General features: G+C 50.0%; 8 protein-coding genes and 1 pseudogene across 9 annotated transcripts, besides 1 other annotated feature; 6 read left to right on the top strand and 3 right to left on the bottom strand.

The window, feature by feature from the left end:
- Window positions 1–111: 111 nt before the first annotated feature.
- On the bottom strand, window positions 112–1306 carry NCS54_01402200 (Peptide hydrolase; the record flags this gene model as incomplete). The annotated part of the gene is made up of 2 exons (XM_053159186.1): window positions 112–1086; window positions 1145–1306. 2 exons carry the CDS (start codon window positions 1304–1306, stop codon window positions 112–114), a joined length of 1137 nt encoding a protein of 378 aa, XP_053015161.1.
- Window positions 1307–5988: 4682 nt separating this feature from the next.
- On the bottom strand, window positions 5989–6953 carry NCS54_01402100 (Hypothetical protein; the record flags this gene model as incomplete). Its single annotated transcript, XM_053159185.1, has 2 exons — window positions 5989–6818; window positions 6872–6953. 2 exons carry the CDS (start codon window positions 6951–6953, stop codon window positions 5989–5991), a joined length of 912 nt encoding a protein of 303 aa, XP_053015160.1.
- A 538-nt stretch (window positions 6954–7491) lies between these two features.
- NCS54_01402000 (Hypothetical protein) lies at window positions 7492–8487 on the top strand (the record flags this gene model as incomplete). The annotated part of the gene is made up of 1 exon (XM_053159184.1): window positions 7492–8487. One exon carries the CDS (start codon window positions 7492–7494, stop codon window positions 8485–8487), a length of 996 nt encoding a protein of 331 aa, XP_053015159.1.
- Window positions 8488–9367: 880 nt separating this feature from the next.
- NCS54_01401900 (Hypothetical protein) lies at window positions 9368–11299 on the top strand (the record flags this gene model as incomplete). The annotated part of the gene is made up of 1 exon (XM_053159183.1): window positions 9368–11299. The coding sequence occupies one exon, from the start codon at window positions 9368–9370 to the stop codon at window positions 11297–11299; it is 1932 nt and encodes a 643-aa protein (XP_053015158.1).
- Window positions 11300–12367: 1068 nt separating this feature from the next.
- Window positions 12368–14409, top strand: NCS54_01401800 (MFS domain-containing protein; the record flags this gene model as incomplete). Its single annotated transcript, XM_053159182.1, has 6 exons — window positions 12368–12563; window positions 12770–12979; window positions 13036–13297; window positions 13351–13943; window positions 13992–14222; window positions 14279–14409. The coding sequence occupies 6 exons, from the start codon at window positions 12368–12370 to the stop codon at window positions 14407–14409; spliced, it is 1623 nt and encodes a 540-aa protein (XP_053015157.1).
- Window positions 14410–16016: 1607 nt separating this feature from the next.
- On the top strand, window positions 16017–16746 carry NCS54_01401700 (TNT domain-containing protein; the record flags this gene model as incomplete). Its single annotated transcript, XM_053159181.1, has 2 exons — window positions 16017–16404; window positions 16457–16746. 2 exons carry the CDS (start codon window positions 16017–16019, stop codon window positions 16744–16746), a joined length of 678 nt encoding a protein of 225 aa, XP_053015156.1.
- A 1859-nt stretch (window positions 16747–18605) lies between these two features.
- Window positions 18606–20650, bottom strand: NCS54_01401600 (Hypothetical protein; the record flags this gene model as incomplete). Its single annotated transcript, XM_053159180.1, has 2 exons — window positions 18606–20424; window positions 20481–20650. 2 exons carry the CDS (start codon window positions 20648–20650, stop codon window positions 18606–18608), a joined length of 1989 nt encoding a protein of 662 aa, XP_053015155.1.
- A 1982-nt stretch (window positions 20651–22632) lies between these two features.
- NCS54_01401500 (Hypothetical protein) lies at window positions 22633–23729 on the top strand (the record flags this gene model as incomplete). Its single annotated transcript, XM_053159179.1, has 3 exons — window positions 22633–22803; window positions 22889–23245; window positions 23292–23729. The coding sequence occupies 3 exons, from the start codon at window positions 22633–22635 to the stop codon at window positions 23727–23729; spliced, it is 966 nt and encodes a 321-aa protein (XP_053015154.1).
- A 688-nt stretch (window positions 23730–24417) lies between these two features.
- Window positions 24418–24807, top strand: NCS54_01401400 (annotated as a pseudogene). Its single transcript has 2 exons — window positions 24418–24451; window positions 24503–24807.
- Window positions 24418–24807: a sequence feature.
- Window positions 24808–24958: the final 151 nt, after the last annotated feature.

The raw sequence follows: 24958 nt of genomic DNA, 5'->3' as shown, positions 1-24958 counted from the left end.
TTATTTGTTTTCTATCTCTCCACCAAGAGACTAATTAGAGTGCACTATCCCCATGTCATCACCCTCTTAGGATTCATGTCCATCTCTTGGATTGGGATATCCACTCCCAGTCTAGGCATTGATAAAGTCATGATGGGCAAGCTCATAAACGAAACCAGTCGTGACCTTGACATGCTGGGCAATGTGGTCAAAGTCGACATAGGCAATGGTATCATTAGGCGTGTGGATGTGAGGGTTGTGGTTTCCAAAAGGCGTCTCAAAGAGGAAAGACGAGGGGAATCCGTTGCGGTTGGCCGAGGCGTGGTCAGAGCAAGCATAACCACACTGCGACTCTTCATATGGAATATCGGCGTACTCTTCAATCAGAACCTTGAGGAAGTCGTTCTGACCAGGATCCGTGTTGTCTGTGATGAGACCAAACCGTTCAACACCATCACGGCCCTTGTAGCCAACCATATCCTGGTTCAACATGGCCTCGACCTGAATTCCAAGGCGAGAGTAGGTGTTGAAGATGTCCTGGGAGCCAAGCAGACCAGTCTCCTTGGCCGAGTACCAGTGAAACTCGACAGTATTGTCATGGTCGCCCTTGGCAATTCGGGGGTCCTTGAGGAAAGCGTCTAGGACGTTGAGGAGCATGATGGAAGCCGAGCCATTGTCGTCGGCGCCAGGAGCTCGACCGGCACCACGGTCGTTGGAAATGACAGAGTCAAGATGGGACCCGGTGATGATGGTCTTGAGGCGGACCTTTCCGGGGATGGAAACGACAATAGATGGCTGTGACCAAGCTTGATGCTGGATCAACCGAACTGTGGCCAGAGGGTGCTTCTTGATAACCTTCTTGACCTCCTTGTGAAGCCATTCAGCGGCCTCAACTCCGTACTTGGAGTTGAAATAGCGGTTGTGGAAAGAAGAGAACTTTTTCAGTTGCTTCTCAATCTTCTTGAGGTCCACATTCTTGATGATCTTCTCAACATTGGACTTGTGCTGAACCTTGCTAGGATAGGAAGCAGTGGTTGCAAGGAGACGAGCTGCTGAGGCAGGCTGATGGTCCTTCCACTCAGTGATATCAAAGAAGTGAATATGATCCTAGGTGCTGTCAATCACTGGCAGTTCTCAAGGGCTCAGATTGAACTTGATAACCTACATCAATCATCTGGAACTTCTCATCTTCAGTAACTTCGACCGTCTCGCCGGGAGCGATTTCAAGTGTGAAAAGCTTGTCGGCACGCTCCCCGAGGGGTGCCCTTGGGACAGCGGCAGAGACAGAGGCGGCCAGGGCCACAACGAGGGGTACGGTGTAACGCATTGTGAGTAGTGCTCACAAGCCCAATTTCGTGAACGAGAAGTAGTACGAAGCCGAAGGATCCAGGTCAGAAAACCCGTGTGGGGAATTGATCAGCGTCTGGTGGATGAGGACCAAAAAACAACACGCAAAAAGTCGAGAGGAGATGAGGTTCATATAGCTACGTGATCAAGGGCGGCTCTTCCGCAAGGTCCGGTTGTCCAGGGCCCAGTTACACTGATACCTCGTCTTACCGCAACAAACACCCTCGTTGGTCATTCTAGGCGTCACTGCATAGTTGAGAGACTTTGGGAAAGATTTACTGGTCTTTGTGAATGCCAAGCTTCTCGGTGCTACCGTGCTACTCCGCATGGGGCAGCTCAAGAGCTTCACACCTCACCATCCGCGAGCCAAGTCTAGGCACTCCTGTCGTTCAGAGTAAGACGGGGTTAACAACGAGGGGTAAGATAAACAATGGTATTGTCAGGACAGGCTTGTTCAGATATGCAGGGGATCCTGGGACATCAGCTAATTGTGTGGCTGGCAGGTCTTTACTTTGCTCACGGGAATACGGGGATTCGGTTGGTGGAGTGATAAGCAAGGTGCTTTATCTCTCAGTCGTTCTATGTGGTCCAGGTGTGTCTCGTGTGTGTTCACAGTCAACCTTTCCCGACGTAGTGTACCATTATCACAATCAATTGTGCTCTGCGACGGCATTGTGGAAACCAATGAATCACAACGAGCTTGTTTGTCCTTCTTTCTTCCCAAGAATCCAAGAGAGGGGTAAGCCTTGGGTGTGAACGCGCCCAGGCCATGACAAAGACCAGCCTCGGGGGCCAATCCCTGTTTAGGCAGGTCACCAGGCACGCCGAGGGGTGATGATCCTATTTCCAAAAGATCCAAGAGTGAATGCGGGGAATGGAAGCGGAATTCTTAATAAGCTTAAATCAACCAGGATCTTTAAATCCATGACGGTTATCCCACGCCATTCTCGTATTGGTTACCGTTACCTACCGTTATTACGCTTTGGCTTGAAGCCGTCAATGGTTGATGTACCTCCCTTCTACGGTATAGCTGCATTAATGATGCTAGGGGTTTCTCTGTCTCTATCACATCGTTTGACGTGTCTAAACAGATATAGAGCCCAGGTGTCAAGGCCGCGTTTCTTTTTCCCTGGTAGGCAGGCCGATTTACCGGGCTGGTCCTGGCCAGACCCTAGGTCAGGCTGAAAGAAACAGCATAAATACGCACAAGCGATAAAACTCTAATCGGGAACACAAAGCGTCGGCGGCTGGTTTCATGTTTACAATTTACGTCGCTGCCAATTTCTCAACACATCTCGGTCCAGTGTATTGTTGTGCCTCACCAGGCCACGCCGTCGACATGGCAAGTCTTTGCAACTCCGAAAGACATGAATTCGGTGAGATGGCCGAGTTGGTTATGGCGTCAGGTTAAGGTCACCTTAACAACCTAAGATTCCTGATGGAGCAATCCTCCTGGGTTCGAGTCCCAGTCTCATCAAACTTCTAATCTTTTGCCCTCTGGGTTATTTTTGTTTTTCTTTTCCTTTTTGTCTTGCTCGTCTTTCATGGGTCTTCTCCCGATCAAGTAGACCAACTGGAGTGTGTGTAAAGGCTTGGACGAGAAGATGCCCGTGTTGAAACAGAAGTGAACAACGGCCAGGCCTATGAAAAAAGACCTACGACATGAACAGTCCACAGCTCAATCCAGCAGCCAATGACCACTTTGTTTGAACAAGGCCATGAACATCAAAACAACTTCACCAACAACAGGACCGAGATCATGTTTGAACATATAAGGAATGAGTCGTGCCACCAGGAGGTGGGTCACCCGATCCCCTCCAACAACTTATTTGTACAGGTCCAAATCAGTAAAAATGAACATCTACCTATTCTTTTTCATCCCAGTGTTTCTACTGGCAGATTCACTCTTATGTCTAATTTGGTCCAGATTATTTGCAACAGACCCCGTTGCAAGCTCAACTCATATCAAAAATGGCACCTGGATTCGCCCGACTGTCCCCCAGGCTGGCCCCTGGACAGAAATTCTGGAGGAAGTTCAATCGCAACTTAGCAATATGGCGGAGGATATCCCCGACTACACCACCTCGAGGGCTATTCTATCAATGACCGTTCCGATAAACGAAACCATCGTCTTTCATCAAGCTCACCGAAATCTAAGCATCGTCCGACAAGAGAACCTCAACCCGGCTGGACCAAAGAACCCAATCATCGAGCTTTTCCAAGCCATGAAGGATGAACCCTCAAAAACACATAAATTTAGCCAAACGCGGTGGCAATCGATCGCATCCAAGTCGGAACGCGATCGGCTCATCAAGCACGGTACAGTTCTGCTAGAAATTCTTAAACAAGCTCACACATCTCGACAAGTCGTCATAGATGGGGTTAGGAGAATGCAGCAGGACAGTCTAGATGACCTCACCCATCAAATCTGCCGTGTCTCGGAGGAGCTTAAAACGCACGCACTTAGAGCAAGGATCTTTGACTGGCCTGTCCACATGAACCTACAAGAGACCCATGAAGCAACTCATGTTATCTGCAGACAGGCTCAAGATGTTGAAAAGGATTTGAGGGTGTTATTTGACGGGGTAGGCATCGAGATGCAAGCCATCAGGTCTTTGATCCGCCAGGTCGAAGGAGTGATCTCAGACTTGCGGAAGAACAAAGCCTTGTCAGAGAATACGATAAGTCTTTATGAGTCTGAATATTTTTGGATTGGCGAGGCCGCGATTGAACTTGCCGAGATGGCCTGGCTTGAACTGTAGGTATGACTGGTGTGCGATTGTATCCACAGCGCAGGTTCATCTTCTGGTTTCTTATTGACATATCAAAGGATTAATGAGTAGTCTGTTTTGCTTTTCTAATTTCGCTTCCTGATATAACTTATGAAGGTATGTGTTTATCTTTCTTGGTGTTAATGCTGATCATCCCAGACCGCGCTCCTTCACAAAAAGTAATCCGACTTTGAGTGCTATCATATTTAGCCAGTCTCACTAACCAAAGGTGAAAGCACACCAAACCGGGTGTAAGTTAAAAGTAGGATAACAGTTCATATTGTCCAGATAATGAGCAGCTCATCGCTTCCCTCCCATGGTGTCGTCCTTCTACAGGGTAAGTGAATGTACTGGGCAGAACTGCCTTGTTTGGATGACTGCATCCCATCTCTTCCGATTGTCGGAAGGACCAAGCTAGAACCGAGCAATGAATATTATTAATTGCTTCAATGGGAAAAGTCAAACTCGACCCAAAGCTAGGTACTCAATATTTCTCCTGAGGTACACAGGGACGGTGCCCACCGATGCATTGCCGGGCGTGCTTGCCCTCAGGTTGGTTATGCATCCACAAGTCTTTATGCAAATTGGTGACAGAAAATCGCTGAAATAGGCATAAGGATTTATAATGCTACATAAAGCGCATAAAATACATGCAAATAGGACCCACATCACGCTCAGCCAATCAGCTCCATTAATGCCTGCGAGCAATTCAGGTCTCTTACGGTCTTTCTCCGACGGTCCCGTCGGGGGCTCGCCGCAGGGCGCCTCCGTCTTTGATCTGCACTTGCCTGTCATTTGAGATGTGTGTTGTTCCTCGCCAAGTCCCAGCTGGCCGTGCTGTACATGAGGGCTGCTCTTTCAGCGGGACCCTGTTTCTTCGAGGTTGAGTAGAGTCAGAGTCTTGAGTTCCTATTATTAATCGCTCGAATTATTAATTACCCCGCCTTTATTTTCTCGCATCGGCTGTTTAAAGGCAAGAGTCATCACCATTCATTCCTACCAATACCATAAGCCAAGATCTGCAAGTAATTTGCTGTGTTGTCAACATGAGCGAAAATCTCCAGCCAGCCATAAACCCTCTTCTGCTTCAGCGCATTCCCGATTCTTTGGTCTGCCAATCTGCCCTCACCCTGGCTTGCAATGCACTGCCTCAACCCATCTTGAACCACTCCTTGCGCGTTTACCTTTTGGCGCTATGGCTGGCCAAAAAAGAACAGTCGAGTTTTGCTTCCGACCCTCAATTGCCCCGCCTATTTGTTGCGGCCATCCATCACGACATGGGTGCTAGCGATTTGTACAACGGTTCACAGCGTTTCGAGCTTTGTTCCGCCGACTGTGCAAAGGCTCATCTCCTTGCCCACGACTACTCGGAAGCGGAATCCCATCAAGTCTGGACTGCAATTGCGGTGCATACGTCTCCAGGTATAGCAGAGCGCATCGACCCGCTATCCAGACTGATCCGACTTGGTGTGATCATGGACTTTGGATCTGAAGAGAACAGGGCAAAGATGGGAGTGGCTGGATATTGCAACGAGATTGAGAAACTTTTGCCAAGGTTGGAGGCGGAAAAGAGCTTGGGAGATGCTGTGGTGAAGCAGGCCAAGAAGATTCCACATGTGGATAGCCTCACTTGGCCGAGTGACGAAAAGTTCCCGTCGGCAAGTTGGCCTGGTATTTTGCTGAGGGCACACGCCGAGAATCCAGACCATGTTGGAGTAAATCCTGCTTTCTGAGATGAGCCAAGCTCCAGAGCGATTGAGGAAAGGCCACAAGGTTAGGGGGTTGAAGGCCCCGACAATTGGACGTTACACACCCGAATAGCCAGCGTGCCTCGATTATAGCCTATGCTAGTACAAAGCGGGAAATTAAACCCGAGTCCAACCCTACCATATCAACGGTAACCCACAAGAGACATGTCAAGAGGGTCTTCCCCCCGAACTGTCCTCCATCTGTTGGAAGATTGGACAAGTTCCTCACACCCCACGACAGCCCAAGCCCATTTGATCAAAAATTCGGGGCTAACCTCCCAGTTTTCCTGAGAGGATGGCTCTCCCCAAAGTATGAGACCATTCCTAATGTCGTCTGTTTCATCGACAACGGGCACTCCTTGTGAGACAGTTATCGGCGCATAGGTTAGATATCCGACTAGATCCGACAGAAATTGTCTGTGATGGAACAAGTTTTGCCGACGTAGGAGGTTATCTCTGATCTTTGGGAAGGGGAGTGCATCGATCCAGGTAGGATGTGGTAGGTTCATCTGAAGCTGTGTTGGCTGAAGGCAGGCTGGCATGGATTCGTGTGTTTGTCTAAAGACAGATATCTCGCACTCGGATGTTATTTGACGGGGTAACGTTTCGGCCATGGGGCTGATGAAACTCCCCAAAAGTTTGAGCAAATCCTTGTTGGACAGAATCCCTCGGCATACATTGTAGCCTATGAGAGGTAAAAGGACATGATCAATGGGCATGGAGATGCGTGGGCAACATTTGGAACTGGTAAGGGAGACTTGGTTTGGAGCCTGGTGGATGTTTGGGGCTTGTGATAACAATGTTTGACCATCGGCATGATCCGAAATGGACTTGGTGGCATGATCCCTTGAACTCGTGTCCGGAGCTTTCGGGGTTGGTTCTGGAAGAGCCGGAGATTCATCAAGTCGCCAGCGGTTAACCTGGTAAGGACCACGCTGATTATGGGTGCCATTTTGGTCTCTGAGACGTTGTCCTGTAGTCAAATTAGGAAATATGGTCGCTTTTAGGGGTCAGACGTGGTCTTACTGCGTGCTCTCTGATTGATCCGATTCTGGAGCCTCTTGCGCTCCTTTCGCTCGTCAGCGGTGTGTTGGCTGGTAGGCCCCATCTTTGCGGATCTTGCGGAACAACAAAAATGATGAAATATAGAAGAAAAAGAGGCTGTCTTTGGGAGGAACCAAATTCAAAACGGCAATTTTGTCAGCCCTTCAAATCCATATCGTAACACATGGAGGAATTCGTTGGCTGTTGTCTTGGACCCAAACCCCAAGGGGCAAAAATGTCAACCAGCGACAAATCCGGGCATTGGCCTAAACTCCGACGCTATACCAAAGGAGGAAATTTTGGTCAGTCGAAAGAGCTTCAATTTCACCGACGGGGAGTGGATGGGCCAATCAGAAGCGAAGGATGGGGCTTTTAGATATGGAGCAAGAATGACATGGAACAAGGGATTATACTTTGGCCGCTGAGTATCATGATGGCGAGCTATGAGGACAGCGAGGCTTCGGCTGAGCCGTCTAGCCCGCAAAGCCGACATTATAAAGGAGCTCAAAATGCCCTCGAAAAGCTAAGTCTCCAACACACACCTCAAGCTCTCTCATCCAATCTGCTTCCACAGTTGTTCACAACTCCCTTAACTATACATCATGTCTCGATACGCAGCAGCTCATGCCAACCCTCAGGGACCTGGAGATGCGAGACCAACCGCATTACAAATCATCAAAGATGAAGGGATGGAAGGCAAGCTGAATAGTAAAGTCATTGTTGTCACTGGAACCTCATCTGGAATCGGAATCGAGACAGTTCGTGCTCTCTCAACCACTGGAGCAAAATTCTTCTTGACGGCTCGAAATCTTTCCAAGGCCAAGACTGCTTTGGAAGGTGTTTTTGACCCTGAGCGCATGGAACTCGTTGAAATGGACCAATGCTCGCTGGAAAGCGTTCGTACCGCGGCGAGCCAGATCTTGGCCAAGACTGATAAGATCAACATCTTGATTAACAACGCCGGAGTCATGGCAATTCAGAACCTCGAGTTTACCAAAGACGGGCACGAGACGCAGTTCGGAACCAACCACTTGTCTCACTTCCTCTTCTTCGAGCTCTTGAAGCCCGCCCTGCTCGCTGCCACCACACCTGAATTTAACTCTCGCGTTGTCATTCTTTCATCTACGGCGCATTTGTTCAACAGCATCAACGATTCAGACAACTACAACTACCAAAAGGGCGGATACACTCCGTGGGGTGCCTATGCCCAGTCCAAGACGGCCAATGTCTACATGACCAGCGAGCTTGAACGACGATACGGAGCTCAGGGGCTTCACGCGACAAGCGTGCACCCTGGAGGGATCCTGACTGGCCTTTCGCAGCATATCCCCGACAGTGAGCTCGAGGCGTTCAAGGATGATGAGAAGCTCATGAAACAGCTCAAAAGCCCTGAGCAGGGTGCTGCCACCACCGTCTGGGCTGCGATTGGAAAGGAGTGGGAGGGTAAGGGAGGAAGATATTTGGAGGACTGCAGAGAAGCAGAGCCATCTAAGGATGAGAAGCCTCCGGGTAGCTCCGGCTATGTCGAGCATACCTACGACCCAGAGAGGGAAGGCCGTCTTTGGGAGGATTCGCTGAAGCTCGTGGGGCTGGCCTGAACATTTACACAGCATATCGAATCTAGAAAGCATATTTGATAAGACATTACCGGTTCATATACCTATGCTACGTTAGGTCGTGACCATCGCGATGCTTTTGACACCTCATAGCATATCCCCAAGTGCATCATTAGCAAGCAGACTTTTCTTGAAGTCGCCTTTTGTTTTCTGTGATACTAGCGCTTTTTCCTACTGGCATCGAGCAAGAAACCCAAGAAACATACTTGCGTCAAGTATCCTTCAGGCTTTCAGCGTGCCATGGGCTAGACCTGCAGATCGACCGCTCCAGACCTAGGACCCAAAAGCCACCTGCTCCAAGAGAGGTCAATGCAGAATAAAACATGCAGCCCGAAGCCAGTGGTAGTTCAGCCAAGGCAAAACCGGACTGATAAGCATGCCGCCTTCGGCTTGTCCCGTATTTTGTCGGTGTCAAGTTTTAAGTCTATTCCGCCTTGCCGCAACCTTTATCGCATTACCCCTTGCTAGTGCGGAGCCCCTCCTCGGAATTGCAAAAGCAAGCCGCATACTAAAGCTCTGACAGCCACCGTTGAACAAACCGGAGCTGACCTCTGTGGACGGTCCGCTGACAGTCATGTGCCGAATCATGGCGCCTTTGCTGGAAGGGCTTAAGCCACAGCAGCAAATTGAGGGGATCTTGCGTATTGCCACTCCGTAATTGGATACTAACTGTGCTGTTTCTTGGCATTACGTGTGTGAGTCACGAAATGAGGGATGGGCCTCGAAAGACAGTGAGTGGCATATTCAGCCATGAATATAGGAGAAATAGAAAAGGTACTCAAGGGATGTGCTGGACGAGATTTTGTTTCACCCAACCCCCAATCTGAGGAGAGACTCTTCTCAATCTTGGTATACGCCTGCTATGATTCTCGGAAACCCTTCAACACCTGCGAAGCTGGGAGTCTGGATAGACTATTCTAGAGATGTCATCTCATCCGCGACTTTGACGCTCATCAACAGGGATGCCGCTGTACTTTTGGCCTTCCTGGCTACTCTTGTCGCCATCACTGGAGTTCGCAGCTGGAGAATCAGCCGGTTTGCCATGTACATGGCCTTCATCCCTAGACAGCAGCATGTCGAGGCCAGTATCAATCATCAGCTACTTCCACAACAAGTCATCCTCCGCAATTCCGAGACAGCTACTGGAGCTGCAGTAGGCCTTCTCAGCTACACATATGTCAACAAGGAAACCGAGGCTGCCGGGAATCGACACAGGCGAAAGGGAACCTTGTTCGGCGTGATAGCATTGGGCCACTGGGCCACTTTTGTCGTCCTCTCAATCCTCACCTCCCAGATAGTTCTCGGTAGAACTGTCGTCTCCGAGGCTACCTCGAGCTGCGGCAAATGGGGGCCGGACCTCAACAGCTCGAACTTCAACCTGGTGTACAACGAGCTGGGACTCAACGCCACGCTTGATGCTGACAACTATGTCCAAAATTGTTACTTCAACCACGTCAAATCAGGCATCTTTGACTGCGAAAGATTGATGAGTCAGGCTATTGATGTCTCAGTCTCTCACAATGCCGAATGCCCGTTCTCTAGCAATGGATGTCGGACCAAGTTTGCTCTCGCCGCCGACACGGGCAATGTCAGCCTCGCCCACCTTGGCATCAACACCAGGCTTGCCCACGAGCTCTATTTTCGACGGCGCAGCGTGTGTGCCCCCATCCATGAGGATCTTTTCTATGTTGGAACTTATACATCGGCAAACCTGTCGTGGTTCAAGCCTGATGAAAAGATGGACATATACCGCTTCATAACACCCACGGATGATTTTCCCATGATGGATCATCTCGTACGCCACGACAACCGGAGCGCCGCCTACAAGCTTGATGCCTACCATTTCCCATTCCCCTATCCGCTGCCCGAAACTTTAGCCGCTCCCTTGCACTTTAAAGACCAACTACGCGATGGCTCCCACGGGCCGAGCATCATCTTGCTCAGCGGCCGAGGCATCACATTCACCAACAAATCTGACGATGCCCTATGGTCTGTTCATACAGAGGTCGAATACCCCAATGGGACCTTCCGGGGCCTTGACCTCACCAAGTTACCCCCGAGATATAGAATGGATAGGGTCCTTAATATTATCGGGTGTGACGAACGATTTCAGCTGTGTGCCAAGCATACCAACCGCTGTCTCCCATGGTCGGGGCTGATACCCTTAGTGGATATGAAGGCCATTGACGATAGAGCCAGCTCAGATGCTCAAATAGGACGGGATCTCATCACGGCGGTATCTCTACTCAATAATGTTATCCCCGACACGAGTATCCCGGCTGTTATTGCCGGGCGTGACGGCTCGTCAGCCCTGAGAGCCTCGAGACACACGAACAATGGAGAACAGTACTACCTCGAAAAGGAACAGTGGAAGACGGAAGTTACGTATTGGTTCGCAGTGGCAATGGCCAAACTACAGCTCGGCATCTTCAATACCATCCAGGGGCCGAACGGTCTGCGTCCCACCGACACCATAAACCTATGGGCTGATTCGCCGATGATGAATATCTGTGGTAGGGTAAAGTATCATTCTGCAGACCACACTTCGCTCAGCTTTGTTGGAGTGGTGGTTGTCATTATGGTCTCGGCGTTTCTCATTACTATGAGCCTCTTTGATCTTGTTATTGATTGGGTCCCCAGGAAATGGCGTGGAAGAAGGCTGATGCAGTGGAAAGCATCAGAGAGCTTGGCACTATTGGGGTGGCAGAAGGGACCTGGACATGATCGGGAGAGGGAGTCTCCAGATAACGGACTGCAGTTGTTAGTTGAAGAGGCTAGGCCTAAGCTCATTTGAACTGTTGTTGATCTGGATGTTAGATCTTTGCTCTTTGTTGTTGACGATCATCAGCTGAAGCTGCTTAGTATAACATGAAATCTTCACTCACTCTCAGCCTTCAGAGTTCTCCTTACCCTCCAGTTCAAGAACTCTGAGTGTGACTGAGTCATACGAGCAGCACAGACTCTACACATATTATCCGCTCGCGAGCACCCTCTACACATCACCTTGGCGATAGCGCAAGCTTCATAATATCTCTCTAAGCTGCTCTTGTTTCCATTTACCAACAGGCTATATGGAACGTGGTACCCCCAAACCCCCATTCAACGTTTCACGACACCCACGTCGGCACTTAACACCTCTTTTGACGCGATCCAATTCCACTGGCTCGGATCTTGCAGGCTGCCACATGCCCAGTATTTAAGCATGATAGCCTGGCCAATGGGCTATTTTCCTTCTTCCCCGGCTCACCATTTTGTCCTCGCTTGAAATAAGCCGGCCCGTTTAACCGTGTATTTGGCCGAGAAGCAGTGAGGAGATCCTTTCTAGATCCCTGGTTAGATTCTCCCCCGCATCACCTCCGCATGGTTCCCCGACAAATGAGCTGTTTGGGTCTATTTAGCCGTATTCCACCCCCGGCTTTTAGTCCTGGGGTCGATATCTCCTTGCTTGCGCGGGGACTGCCAGAGCGTACTCATCCCCACTATTAGAGCACTATTCAGGACTCTATAAAAATAATACAAGGATAGGTTAATCTCTTATCTTCATTTTAGTATGGGAAGAGACTAATCGTAATTGGTCTAGATCCCTGCTCAATACCCAATGGAAGTCCCCGCGCAAGCAAGGAGATGGAGTCATGACGTCTGGCAGGTCGGCCGCCATGCGTCAGACTAGACGATGTTACCCTTCCAATGGCCTCGTATTGGCGAGTGAAACAGCCTGTTGACGGGATGGCGGGACGGGGACCGCGCGGGGATTTCAGCTGAGAAGTGCAGACTATATAGACCCAGTTACAAGTCAGTGAAACCTCCTAGAGAGACAACTTCCTCTACTCAACCCTTTTACAACCTCCAGATCATCGTCATCATGGTCAACGTAGGTTCAGCGGCCGACCCCATCGTCACCCGCCTCGTCGAAGAGGACAAGACACCATGGTACAAGAAACCAAACCTCCGCCTCATGTACGTGTGGCTCTTTTGCTGCTGCATGGGCGTCGAGATGACCTCAGGATTCGATTCCCAGTTAATCAACACGTTGCAGTTTGCGCCTACGTTTCACAAGTGTAAGTATCTGTTAAACAGAGCGCGTTTCATAGTAGCGAGCGTTGAAAAGGGGGTTGGGAGAGCCTTGTTCTTCGACAACGGAAAGGGGTCGGAATATCCCAGATTTATCCACAAAAGAGGACCCATAATTTGGTTGAAATCCTGGCCAATCAGATCCAAGCGGTGGAATGGCAAACGCTTCGAGTTCGTGCTAACTTGGGAATAGACTTTGGCAATGGGCGCACGAACGAAGATGGCGATTTTGCCATTGAGCCAGGCTTGCTCGGTTTCGTCAACTCGTCGTATCAGCTTGGCTCTATCTTTGGTGTTCCACTCGCGCCTTGGTTCGCTCACCGCTACGGACGACGATGGTCCATCATGTTGGGTTCTCTGATCATGGTTGTAGGAGCCCTCCTTCAAGGTTTCGCACAGCACGGTGAGATGAAGTCTTAAGAACTCGGTATTGACATTCATTCTAACGAGCTACTATAGTTGCCATGTACATCATTGCACGCATGCTCCTCGGAGTTGGCATCCTCTTCTGCATCATCTCTGGTGCTGCCTTGATCGGAGAGCTTGGCCACCCCAAGGAGCGTGCTATTCTGACATCGCTCTTCAACTCGTCGTACTTTATCGGACAGATCACGGCTTCGGCCATTGCTCTTGGCACCACCAATATCCCTAGTAACTGGGCATGGCGTGTCCCATCTCTCCTCCAGATCTGTCCATCTTTGCTTCAGATCGTTACCGTCTTGTATGTATTCTACCCCGTCACGCTATGGATCAAGACTGACGGGCGAAACCTAGCCTACTTCCGGAATCTCCCCGTTTCCTCGTCGCGAACGACAGAAGTGAAGAGGCTGCCGCCATTCTGGTCAAGTACCACGCTGAGGGCGATGCCAACTCGCAGCTCGTCCAAGCCGAGATTGTACAGATTCGAGAGACTATCAAGACTGAGATGGAGGTTTCCAAACAGTCCTGGCTTGACCTCCTCCGGACCAGCGGCATGCGCCGCCGAGTGCTCGTCACGGTCTTTATTGGTCTCTTCACCCAACTTTCTGGCAACACTCTCATCAGCTACTACTCAGGCATTCTCTTCCAGATGATGGGATATACCAGCAACTACGCCAAGACCCGGATCAATCTTGCCTACGCCTGCTGGGGGTTGATTAACGCGACAATCATTGCCCTTGTAGTCACCCGCTTCAAGCGCCGACACATGTACATGCTCTCAGCTTGTCTAATGCTCGTTACCTTCATTGCCATCACCGTCTCCCTTGAGAGGCTACAGGCTGCACAGGCAGCCGACGTAAAGAACCGTGCCGCCGGCATTGCCGCCCTGTTCTTCTACTTTGCCTACTCCCCAACCTACAACATCGGAAACAACGCTCTCACATACAGTAAGTTCAAGAATCCAGTACTATATGGCCCATCTAACCACATCCTAGCCTACCTCGTCGAACTCTGGCCCTATGCCCAACGAAGCCGTGGTATCGGGGTTCAGCAAATCTTTGGCAAGCTCGCAGGATTCTTCTCCACAAACGTCAACTCGATTGCACTCAATGCCATCAAGTGGCGTTATCTTGCCATTTATTGTGGCTGGATCTTCTTTGAGTTTTGCATCGTCTTCATGCTATACCCGGAGACGAGCGGCCGAACTCTGGAGGAGCTCACTTTCCGTAAGCCTCGTCTTTGCTTTTGTATATGTCAGAACACTTACGTATTGCCATCACAGTCTTTGAGGACGACGAGTTCAACGAGAAGACAGTCGCTGCCGTCGAGAAGCAGATTCACTTTGGGGACCAAACCGAGAGCTCTAAGCAGGAGGGTAACCCTACCCAGACTCAGCACAGAGAGCTCGTGTAGGCTGGTTATGAGCGTGAGAGGGATATTGGAAGAGATGAGGGGCATCATTTGCAATCATTTGGCAATGAATTCCTACCTACCTATGGTTCCGATTCCTTTATCTAAGGTGTGTCCTTCCATAGCATATACATGTCTATATTCTTCAAATGGAACAGCATGTTACTCTTGCTCATGTGCGACTTTGCGACCGTCGTCACTCGTATAAATAATCTCAAATAAGGCCAACATCTCGTCCTACAAGTCAGCAAATTTCTGGCTCGTGGTGACTGTCGCACATTTGTTCAAGTGTCACATGCAATTCGTTTGCATGGCTTCAAGCAAAGTTGTTACACTAGATGTCTACTCTCAACGCCAGAGATACCCATTCCAGGTCAAAGTCGTGCCCTCTCCCCGATCGATGGAATCGACGGTGAGGTAGTTATCGACTGACCACACGACATCGCGGCGCTAAGCCAACCCTAACGACTATGATGCTCAACCATGGTTTCTATCGCTATTCTCTTGGGCAATGATAAAATTCTTCTTTGAGGTCGAGGGGGCATCGAAGAACAATATCTCTTGTTGGCGGTGAAGCCCCATTGTGGAATTATTTCCATCTGTAGGTCCACAAGGACTCCTTGGATGTCGTTTACCCACCATATAAATTGTAGATCAGGCGTGTTGTGCATGCAGTAGTGGGCAATAATAACATCGCCCTGTCCTCGCGTTGCTATGGACAACACACAAACAAGCGAGACAGGTGCAGCAAAGGTCCATGTCGGGGTCAAATAATGTCTCCGGTGAAAGAAAAGAACTCCGTACGTCGTTGTACAACGTCGGAGAACTAGCCCTGATTCAAGACTGGTGCAGTGCATCAATCATTAAGCCAACAGCTGTGCGACGATTTGCGTTCACTCTCAGCAGCAAAATACCTGCTTCTAGATGCGTTTATGCAAGGCCTCAGCTCGTCCCATAGTGTTATGGTGCCAAGCACTGTCAGCCAGCCACAAACAGGGGTTTTCAGGTCGCCATGGTTGCGCTGCGGGGAGAATGAAGGGATCCCGACAAGATGGGGCACCAAGACAAGAAAATAGTGACGGCTCACCTTGTTTCTCAGCACTCTAATTCGAATTAGAGACTTGTCGTTGGTGCGTGAATAATTCCCGCTTGAGCTGAGCTGTAGCTGAGACGCCCACAAAGCAGCCCAGCTGCCATCCCAACTTTGAGGCCTGCCCGTTGACGGCGCTCGCCTGAGGGATTATCGTCGCCGATTACTTGGTAGTAGCCAGTGAGGGATTATTATCGGCGATTACTGGGCGCTGTGCAGTAGCCTCAGTGCCCCAGCTCTTCATTTGCTGGCATTCCTGCATCAAACCCGCTGGATCCCTGCATAAGCGGGCGGGACTGTAAGACACGGCAGGCTCTGTGCTCACTTTGGGCATCCAAGTGCAAAACCGGTGAGACACGCAGATCGTTCAGTTGAGGAGGAGAGACTGAGAGGGTAGGGGGAGAGAACTGAGAAGTATAAAAGGCATTCGTGTTGACGTCCCGCTTTGAACATATCTCTTCATCATCAATCACCTTTGCCTTCACGTTCTCCATCCGAGCAGGGATAACCTAGTGTCAAGATGCGCGTCTCCTTCTTCCTCTCAAGCCTCCTGTGGCTTTCTACCGCCTCAGCCCTGCCAGCCCCTCTCGATGAGCGCAAGGCAGTCGGCTGCGACTGTACCGGCACAAAGAATGGAGGTCCCTCGGCCAAGGAGTTCATCTGCCGTGACTCCCGCCTTGGACCCAAGGTCCTACCCAAGAAGCTTCCTCTCGACAACCTTGTAGAGAACTATGACCGCTTTGGAGGACTCACTCCGGGTCAATTCCTCGACAAGTGGACCGACGACAAGGGCAACTTCATCTATCCTCCTCAGAACGGCTTCCAGCTTGACCAGAACGGCAACGCCATTAACGGTACCATGGAATTGCAAAAGGGCGCTCTCGTGGATCGCTTCGGAAGCGAATATGGTACGTGCTTCTCTCGTATCAAACAGATGCGAATAGGCTAACCATCCCCCAGGATCATTCATCTCTGCTGCTGCTGCCCCTTACTCTCAGCGTGCTCTCCCTCCCTCCAACCTGGCCACAAACCCTTCATCCCCCAACTTCCCATACAACTACCACGTCTACCGAGTGCTCAAGCCTCTTCCTGTTGTGGGAGGCCCTATCGCACCTTGGTTCGGCCAGCCGGGACTTGGAGCCCAGTTCTTCACAGGTGAGGTAGGCAACATCATGGCTCTGATCGAGAAGGGTTACTTGGAGAGCGTAGATCCATCAGTCTTAATCTTCAGAGGCAAGGGCTGCGCTTGAGTATAACAAAGGGGAACGAAAATAAGATTAATGAGATATGATCTATGCGCGTTAACTAAATTATCTACGTCCAGTTCAGTCACACCAGCACAGGCGATAATAATACCTCAGACTGTGATTAGAAAGATTGACATAAACTATCTTCTTCATACCATTCTATTCGGGGACATCCATCTTCCATTTTTTGGCAGTCTTGTTGATAAACTCCTCATAGCTCGCAGGACTCCTTCCCAATAATTTAACCTGCTCCTGATGTTCTGTCTCAGTCATTCCAAAACCATTCTGTTCAAAATAATCATACATGAGTCTCATGTCTCTGGCCCAAATGGAATTGACCCTCGCTCGGAAGAGCTTCTCAAACTCTACTAGGCCTTCTTCATCACTCTTTGCAGCCGTGATTTCTGTTCCGAGGGCTTTTGACCACAGTCTTGCCGTGTCAGTGCTGGTGTATGTTTCCAAACTTCCAATCATGATCTTCTTTCCAGCCCAGACATGTCCATCATCTTGCAATGCGTTCGCTGTTGCTAATGCGATGTCCGCAGGGTCCACTCGACTAACGCCTTTGCTCCCAAGTGGCTCGTCAAAGAATCCCTGTTTGAGTATGCTCTCCTTGCTGCGCAAGTCATTGTCGAAGAAGAGAGAAGGTCCAATGATGGTCCAGCTAAACCCTCCCGGCTGGCTTCGCTCTGTCACCCCGTAACGCAACTTGGCTTCGATGATGTGTTTGACCAATACATGGCCTGAAGCCACGTCTCGGAGGTGGCCAGCTTGAATTGCGTCAAGACCAAAATCACCACATGCAGACAGGTAAACGAGATGCTTTACTGTCTCAGCACGTTTCATTGCATCAAAAAGGTTGAGCGTGACCATCAACTCATTCTCGCCGGTCAAGCAGACAAACGTGGCTGTGACACCATGCGCCTTCAAGGTCTCCTCGAGGAAGACCGGATCTTGGACGTTTCCATGGACAACTCTGACCCGAGCATCATCTCCATGGGAACTGAGTCGCGACTTGAGTCTGTCAGGCTTTTTTGTAGGAAGAATGAGAGTTGGTCTTGCTGCCTGGGACAGGAGGAGAGGAACAAGTCGTTGGCCGATGTGACCAGAGGCCGCCGTGATGAGATAGGTCGGGGGAGTATTGGGGGACATGGCTGAACTGATTCTTTTGACTCCAGTGATCCAAGTGACATAAGATAACGGCTTGCGAGTCTGCAGGAGCTCGTTCACACTGTAAGCAGCTCTGCCTTTCTTTATATAATGCTTGGCACCGTGTAAGACGAAATCGCCGAGAAGTCTCCGAGATTTGTAATGGGTTGCCGTATTTACCATCCATCTTCCCACGACCTTCCTGGATTTTTCGGCCAGAGAGCGGGATCTAGCTTGTTGGATTTGTAATAGATCACATGTGGAAACTTTGTTATGCGTAAAGCTCAAAGAGGGTGTACCAGTCATCCAGTGAGCCACCAGCGGATCAGATCATACCATGGATATGTCGGCAAACTACATAATTAGTTTCCTGTCTATGAATAATTAAACCCGTGTGATTGCCCCAGGCTCGTGGTCTGTGTTGCGAGGAAACACAATATTAACTAGAGTAAAAAGGGGGATATATTCAAACAACGAAATAACGACTGCAGATGTACAACCTGGCAAAACAAGGGCAGATCACGGATCCAAGGGCGCTCGAGTAGATAGATATAATCGTAATTGCTGGAAGATTGCAATCCCTTGCACTCCTTGCGAGATGCCAATCCATAGACCTCGCTGGCTTTATTACTACAAAGGGGCTCTTTGTTGCCAATCAATCAAGCTACCCACAATCCATTCGTGATTGATACGAGGCATGATTGGCCTTCCCTTTACAGAATGAGAGCAGCGATAACGGGAAGGGCAAATGCCAAACCAACATGCACCATATTTCCGCTGCTTACAACCGGAGTGGTAGGTTGAGGGGGAATTGGCACGCTAGTAGGAGTTGTCACAACGATGTGTGTGCTCAACGGAGTTGGGACAGCAACAGGTGTGGTCCAAGAACCAGTGGGGACTACAACTCCTGAAGATGGCTTGCTCGTCGTGACAGTTCCGTTGTAGGACGGGAAAGGGGCTGTCTTTTCAGGAACAGGGACGGGTTCGTAGTAAGATGGGACTTCAGACACCACCTTTCCGGAGCTAGGAACAGCTGAGCTGGGCACCCCGGGAGTCTTGCTCGTAGGAACAGCCGTAGTGACAACCTGGAAGCCAGAAGTGGGCTGCGAGATCACAGTGCTTGGATGTGTCTTGGAGGTTTCGGGGCAGACGGTGGTACGGTCAACGATTGTGACCGTAGGAGCAGGTGGTGAGTTGGTAGGAGGATGGAAAGTGCTGGTGGTGCGCTCCTTGCAAGGAACAATCGTCGTCAGGGTTTCGGTGATGGTAGACACAGGCACGGGAGTCGACTTTGACGGGGAGGCCGAGGTGGTAGCGGGAACAGCACCACTCTGGGTGGCAGGGCAGACGTAGGTGGTTGAAACAACAGTCGAGGTGACAACCTTCTGAGTATATCGTGCCGGGCAGTTCACGACCGAGGCAGCGCAGCTGGTGATGGTGTAGACATGGGTCGAATGGACTGTGCTTGTAACGTCCCCGGTAGGGCGAGGAGCAGTGACGTTGCCATGGCCTGCGGTGGGAGTGCTGGTAAAGTGGGCAAAGGTGTCCGATGTTTCGGTAACAGAAGAGCTACCGGAGGAGCCGTCAGAGGAGCCGTCAGAAGAGTCGTTGGAGGAGTCGTTGGAGGAGCCGTTGGAAGAACCGTTAGAAAAGCCATCAGAAGAGCCACCTGAAGAGCTGCCAGAAGGGCTCTCAAAAGACGAGGTGGCCGTTGCAGTGCTCGAATCGGTGTCTTGATGACTCTCAAGGAAGATGCCAGGCTGACCACGGTCTGGCAGGCAGTTCTCAGCCTTAGCAGCAGTGGCAAGAGTGATGGTCAAGCTAGGGGCCAAGCTAAGGTCAAGGATATCGCCAATCTCAACATTCAGCTCGACCTCAAGGCCAAGGGTGAGAGCGATGGCCTCGGCAACAGAGACAGCACAGCTATCAGTGCCAATCAAGACTGCAGTGTAGTCGAAGAGGCTGACCCAAATAGCAATCTTGGCACCAGCCTCGATCTCCAGAGCGGGAATCTCGAGCTCTGCCTCAAGGTCGATCTCAGTGCGTAGGCGAAGACCAAGCTGGAGCGCAACCTCGGCAGACAAATCAACGTCAGCGCCAATACCAAGAGGAAGAGCCTTGGCAACAAGTCCGTCGAGAGAGAGTTCAACAATGTCCTTGGTAAGAAGAGAGATCTCGACAAAGGCACCCTCAGCGAATGAGATATAGACACCAGTCGAAAGATCGACTGCTGCGTCAACTCCGATAACAAGGTCAAGGGCGATAGCCGCACCAGCCTCAACCTCCAGGAGCCCAGGAATCTCAAGCTCAAGGGCAGGGGAAGCAAACAACTCGATAGCCTCATGGACAGCAGCCGAGGCAGAGATGTCGATCTCGATGTAAGCCTTCACACCACCAAGGCCAACACGGACTCGCGGTTCCTCAAGGAAACCCTTGACGAGCTCCAGTTCAACATCTCCAGAGATTTGGGCCTTGGGAAGATGAAGGCCAAGGTTGAGGGCAGGAGAGGTCTCGGTCTCGGGAGCAGCGATACTACATAAAACAGTTAATGACTATGGTTTATCCAGGAAGGGCATCTCAAAACATACCCCTTGAATAGAATATGGTCCTCCCAGCTGTTGGCCAAGCTGCAAACCGACGGAGCAATGTGGCTAGGCTTGCTGATTTGAGGAACACCGAGACCGCCCAAAAGGTGCGGGGAGGCCTGTGCGAAAGCCACGAGGCCTCCTAGGACAGGAAAAAGATTAGAAAAGCGCATGTTGGTTTATGAAAAAGCAAAGTAATGAGTGGCTGGAGAAACAATGTCTCCGAAAATGTCCTAAGAGAGTGACAGGAAGAGTGCAGTGACAAACACAGAAGCTTGACTGAAACGATTTCTATGGGCAGCAGCAACGTCGTGCTTTAATGCAAGCTCAGCGTTATCCGTGCTTAAGGGGTTGTGGAGGATATGCGTCGTCATAATCTTCCGTTAGCGCATGAAACAACCATGTCGTTGACATTTTGCTAGAGGGGGAAGTGAGTGCCGAGCAATCACAATCACAGCTGCCGATCGCCATCTTGGGGCCTACGAATCAGCGAAGCGAAACTCTCCTAGCGAGCAGCTGCCGCTAGCAAGTTCGGGGAATTGTGGAGGGCCGAGGTTGGGAAAATGCCGATCACATATGATTGACTGCCTATGAAGTTTCAAGTGAGGAGATTGTCATCCAAGGAGAAGTTTTTCACGTGTATCATTCTCCTTCTAGAATAAAAATAAGCAGCTCAAACCTCATCAGACAGAATATGACGAATTTGTCAAGGGACCTGGACAATTCTATCCAATATCGGTGCCAAGTGAGTCGCTTAAAAAGATGGTCCGGTCCGCCTTGGCATCTAAGATATCAAACCGTCCATACCACCTGACACTGGCCTTTTTTTTCTCGATACTATAGTAATTTGTGAGTCTTGTATATCACTGTATTGGCATTGAGATATTATGTTCTGATGTGTTGATATTGTGTTCTTCGTTATAGTTGAAGCCCGGCCCTTGATCGGGCAACTCCGCCGGTCCAAATAGTCTTGTATAGAATCTCTCTGCTCATAGTAGCTACCACAGAACATAGGGTTTGAGATTGAATTGACAAAAGCCTCACCCAGTTAAAAAATCGTAATCGATCTAGCCAAGGAACGCATGGACTTCGTATGGCACATAACTATTCATTAGGATGGCCAGGTCTTTTGACAATCGAAAAGGGCTCGTGCGTGAATAGACCAGTCGCAATTCTAGAAGTAGATATCCTTTTCTCCGACTGTCACATCGATTCAAGCAATTTCAAAGGTACAGATATCTAGGATTTGAATCTAATATTGCTTGTAGGACTGGGAAGACGAAAAAGCCAAGGCCTGCTAGGCTTTCCATATTCCCGAGGAGAAAATGGCGAGTCATTGGGCTGTAGGTACGACTTAGAATCCATGATCAAACACAAATTGGAAGGTTACTTCCGATCAGCGCTCTTATGACGATAGTCATACTCACCTGAGCACCACGTTAGTGCTCCTCCCTAGGCACACCAACTTATGTCATGACACGGCGGAACGGGGATATCTAGGATCATTGATACGTGGGTGGAGAGATAAGTAAGAGTAATGGGATAGACAGGATATAACCTTAATGTGCCCAAATGGTTGTAGTGGTTTCATGGACATTGAACCTGAGCACAAGTGTTACAATAATGGAACACAATTTTGGTTGCCAGTCAAGAAACGGCGGCATCGATACTTGTGAAAACTTGAAGCATTTTCGCGAAGGCAACCCACTGCAGAGTTTCTAGTATAGACAGTAATCTAGTTAATCTTTCAAAAGTCACCCGGCATGGCTTGGAATGTCTTTATGGTCCTCATTGACCAAGAATCATCTTGAGTTCGTGGAAGACCACCCTGGCCCATCCGGGTCAAAACATCCGTAAATGATATTAGTGGCGTCGACGGTGCAGATCTTCCCCTAGATAGCGTGTTTTAGCTCCCGCTCAGTGTCCATTCACAGCGCTTTACAGGGAGCCATTCCCGTCCAAGTGGGTAGAGCTAACCTGCCCGGGTCTGGTCTGCTTACTGGCCTCATTCTTGGTAAAGCCTGGAAATGGACCCCAATCTCTCAGCCCTACTCGTATCATCAAGCAGCTCGCCTTGTTCACGTTTTGTTCTGCTCTTTCTGTCGTTTCTCTCGTTTGCTCCATCTTTCTCGGGTCCTCAGCTCCAACCGGCGCCATGTCTGACCTCGAACCTGCCACCAAGATCGACCCCAATGTGTGGTACCAACTAACAGAGGCAGCGGTGGACGACTATGAGGGTGATTTCGTTAGCAGCCTGCAACCTGTCGCTCAAGATGACGATCTGCACGTCTGGCCCGCCAAAGGTATCAACGCGTTCTGGCAATTTGTACGTCTCGAGGCCTCTCAGTGCGACCATGCTCTGAATCCCATGAAGATCCAAGCATGACGGTCACTAACTGTGTAACCTCAAGCAACCTATAGGTGACAAGCCCGGCCGTTACGCGATTCGATGCTCCAAAACCACGACCCAGAAGCAACTCTCTGTATGCTACCGCCCAGACGTCAAGGTCGAAAATAGACGCACTCATGCTTGTCTTTTGGATAGCGATGGCACTGATGCACAGCATTGGGATGTTGCCTCGTGGGGTGCCAATGATACATACAGATTGATCAACGTCAAGAACGGCACCGATTACTATCTCGACTGTGTTCCCAATGGTCCTGTCTTCCTGAGTCCCAACCACGAGGGGTATCAGAGCAGGCAACATTGGCTTATGACGAGTGTGAAGGATGTAGATGATGCTGCATACAGCACCGTCTTTTCTGAAGTTGGTCGCCTGTCTCCATGACTGTGTCAAGGTTAACAATCTGTAGGATTCTTCGTCAACATCACACCCCATGACGACATCAGCATCTACCTCCGAATCCACGGCTTCTGAATCTGAGACTTCTACTTCTGGAACTTCCGAGGCCGAATCTTCAAGTGGTGATTCCTCAAACAACAAGGGCCTGTCATCTGGTGCCATCGCCGGTATCAGCATCGGTGCTACTCTCGCGGTCGTTGCTATTGCACTCCTAGCCTTCTTCCTGTGGCGTCGAAGGAAGCAGAACGCCCAAAACACCAATTCTGTTGGCTCTTCAGAGTCCAACAATGAGGGAAACGATCTTCCGATGCCTGTATCTCCTGTGCCCGCATACAACTCTACACGACCGAGCGAGAAGCTCGACAGCGAGCCCCCTTCGATTCAAGAGATGTTGCATGAACAAGCTCCAGTAGAACTGTCGGCCGAGCAGCGACACGAAATGGGTTAGACAGCACGACTTGTTTAAGACCGGCAATCGAAGTTGTTAGCGCCTCGTTGGAAGGGACGAGGCGAAAAGGCGACATATGACCAAGTAAGCGTCATGACTCAATGGCGATATGCAGGTGAATCTATGAGTAACCTTACCTTACTGGACAAGCTTATCTCTCTTTTTCCGATCTCTGCCTCAAGCTCTGGGATTGGCTGTGTTTCAGTTGAGTAGAAACGAATAGAGTTGGGTGTTGGTCATCTATCTTTTCAGCGGCAACATTGTAAAATGTATGGGACGGCGTTTCGGCTTATATCCCCAAGGCTGGTTTGTACAACCTCAAATATCAATAAAAGTCACAAGCAGGCAGGGCAACTCCAAACCAGTAGCTGCCCTTTCAAGGCCTCAGCATTGTCCAAGCAGAAACCATAAAAATCTTGTTAGATCTACCTAGGTATTCTCAGGAGGTATAAGTGTATCCCCGTAAGATAGAGTTGGCGATACATTCCAGCTCTTGTGGAAAAGCCGCCGTGTACAATCCACGACAACCAAATTTATCTCCAATCTAGTCCGCAAGAAGCAGTCTCTGGTTCCCACACAGTCTGCTCCCACTCTTCACACTCACAAAATTCAATCTCCACGTCACCCCAGTGGTGGCCCAGCCCCTCTTTGCAATCCATTCAACCCCCTGGCTGCTTCCTCCAGCACGATGGTATTGTTTAGGACAGGCCTAGGTCGTTCCTGTAAGTGCACTACTAGATGAGCTAGGTGCACAGTCTAATAGATCGTTTCAGTTTACCATGTCCGGAGGCTTGAGCAGATGGGCTCTCTGGTACTAGATGGGGCAATAGCAGCAAGTTGGCGATTCTGTGCCCCGACTCTCTGCTTCTCCACCACGAGTCGTCTAGCGAAGAAACCCGCCAAGCGAGTCCGTAAAGGAGCTCATAAAGTAGGGCTTCAGCTTCTTCTTGGATTGAATCAAGGTGTGGAAAAGCCTCAAGATTGGAAAAAGCATGTATCCTTAGACGCCTGGGAGCTGAACGAAGAGCAACAAGCTGTTTCCGACCTCGTGGTGAAGCAGGGAAGAAGTGTCTTCTTTACAGGTCCTGCAGGCACCGAGAAATCAGTTCTTCTGAGGAATATTATTCAAAGCCTACAAACCAAGTACTCCAAGTACGCCGGAGACGCCGAGCGCGTCGGCGTGACTGCGTCTCCTGGCCTTGTCGCTCAGAACATTGGCGGGACGACGC

Source organism: Fusarium falciforme, chromosome 12 (genome assembly GCF_026873545.1).
Source record: "Fusarium falciforme chromosome 12, complete sequence".
NCBI lineage: Eukaryota > Fungi > Ascomycota > Sordariomycetes > Hypocreales > Nectriaceae > Fusarium > Fusarium falciforme.
The sequence above is the reverse complement of the archived record's forward strand: the minus strand, read 5'-3'. Positions and strand labels throughout refer to the sequence as shown.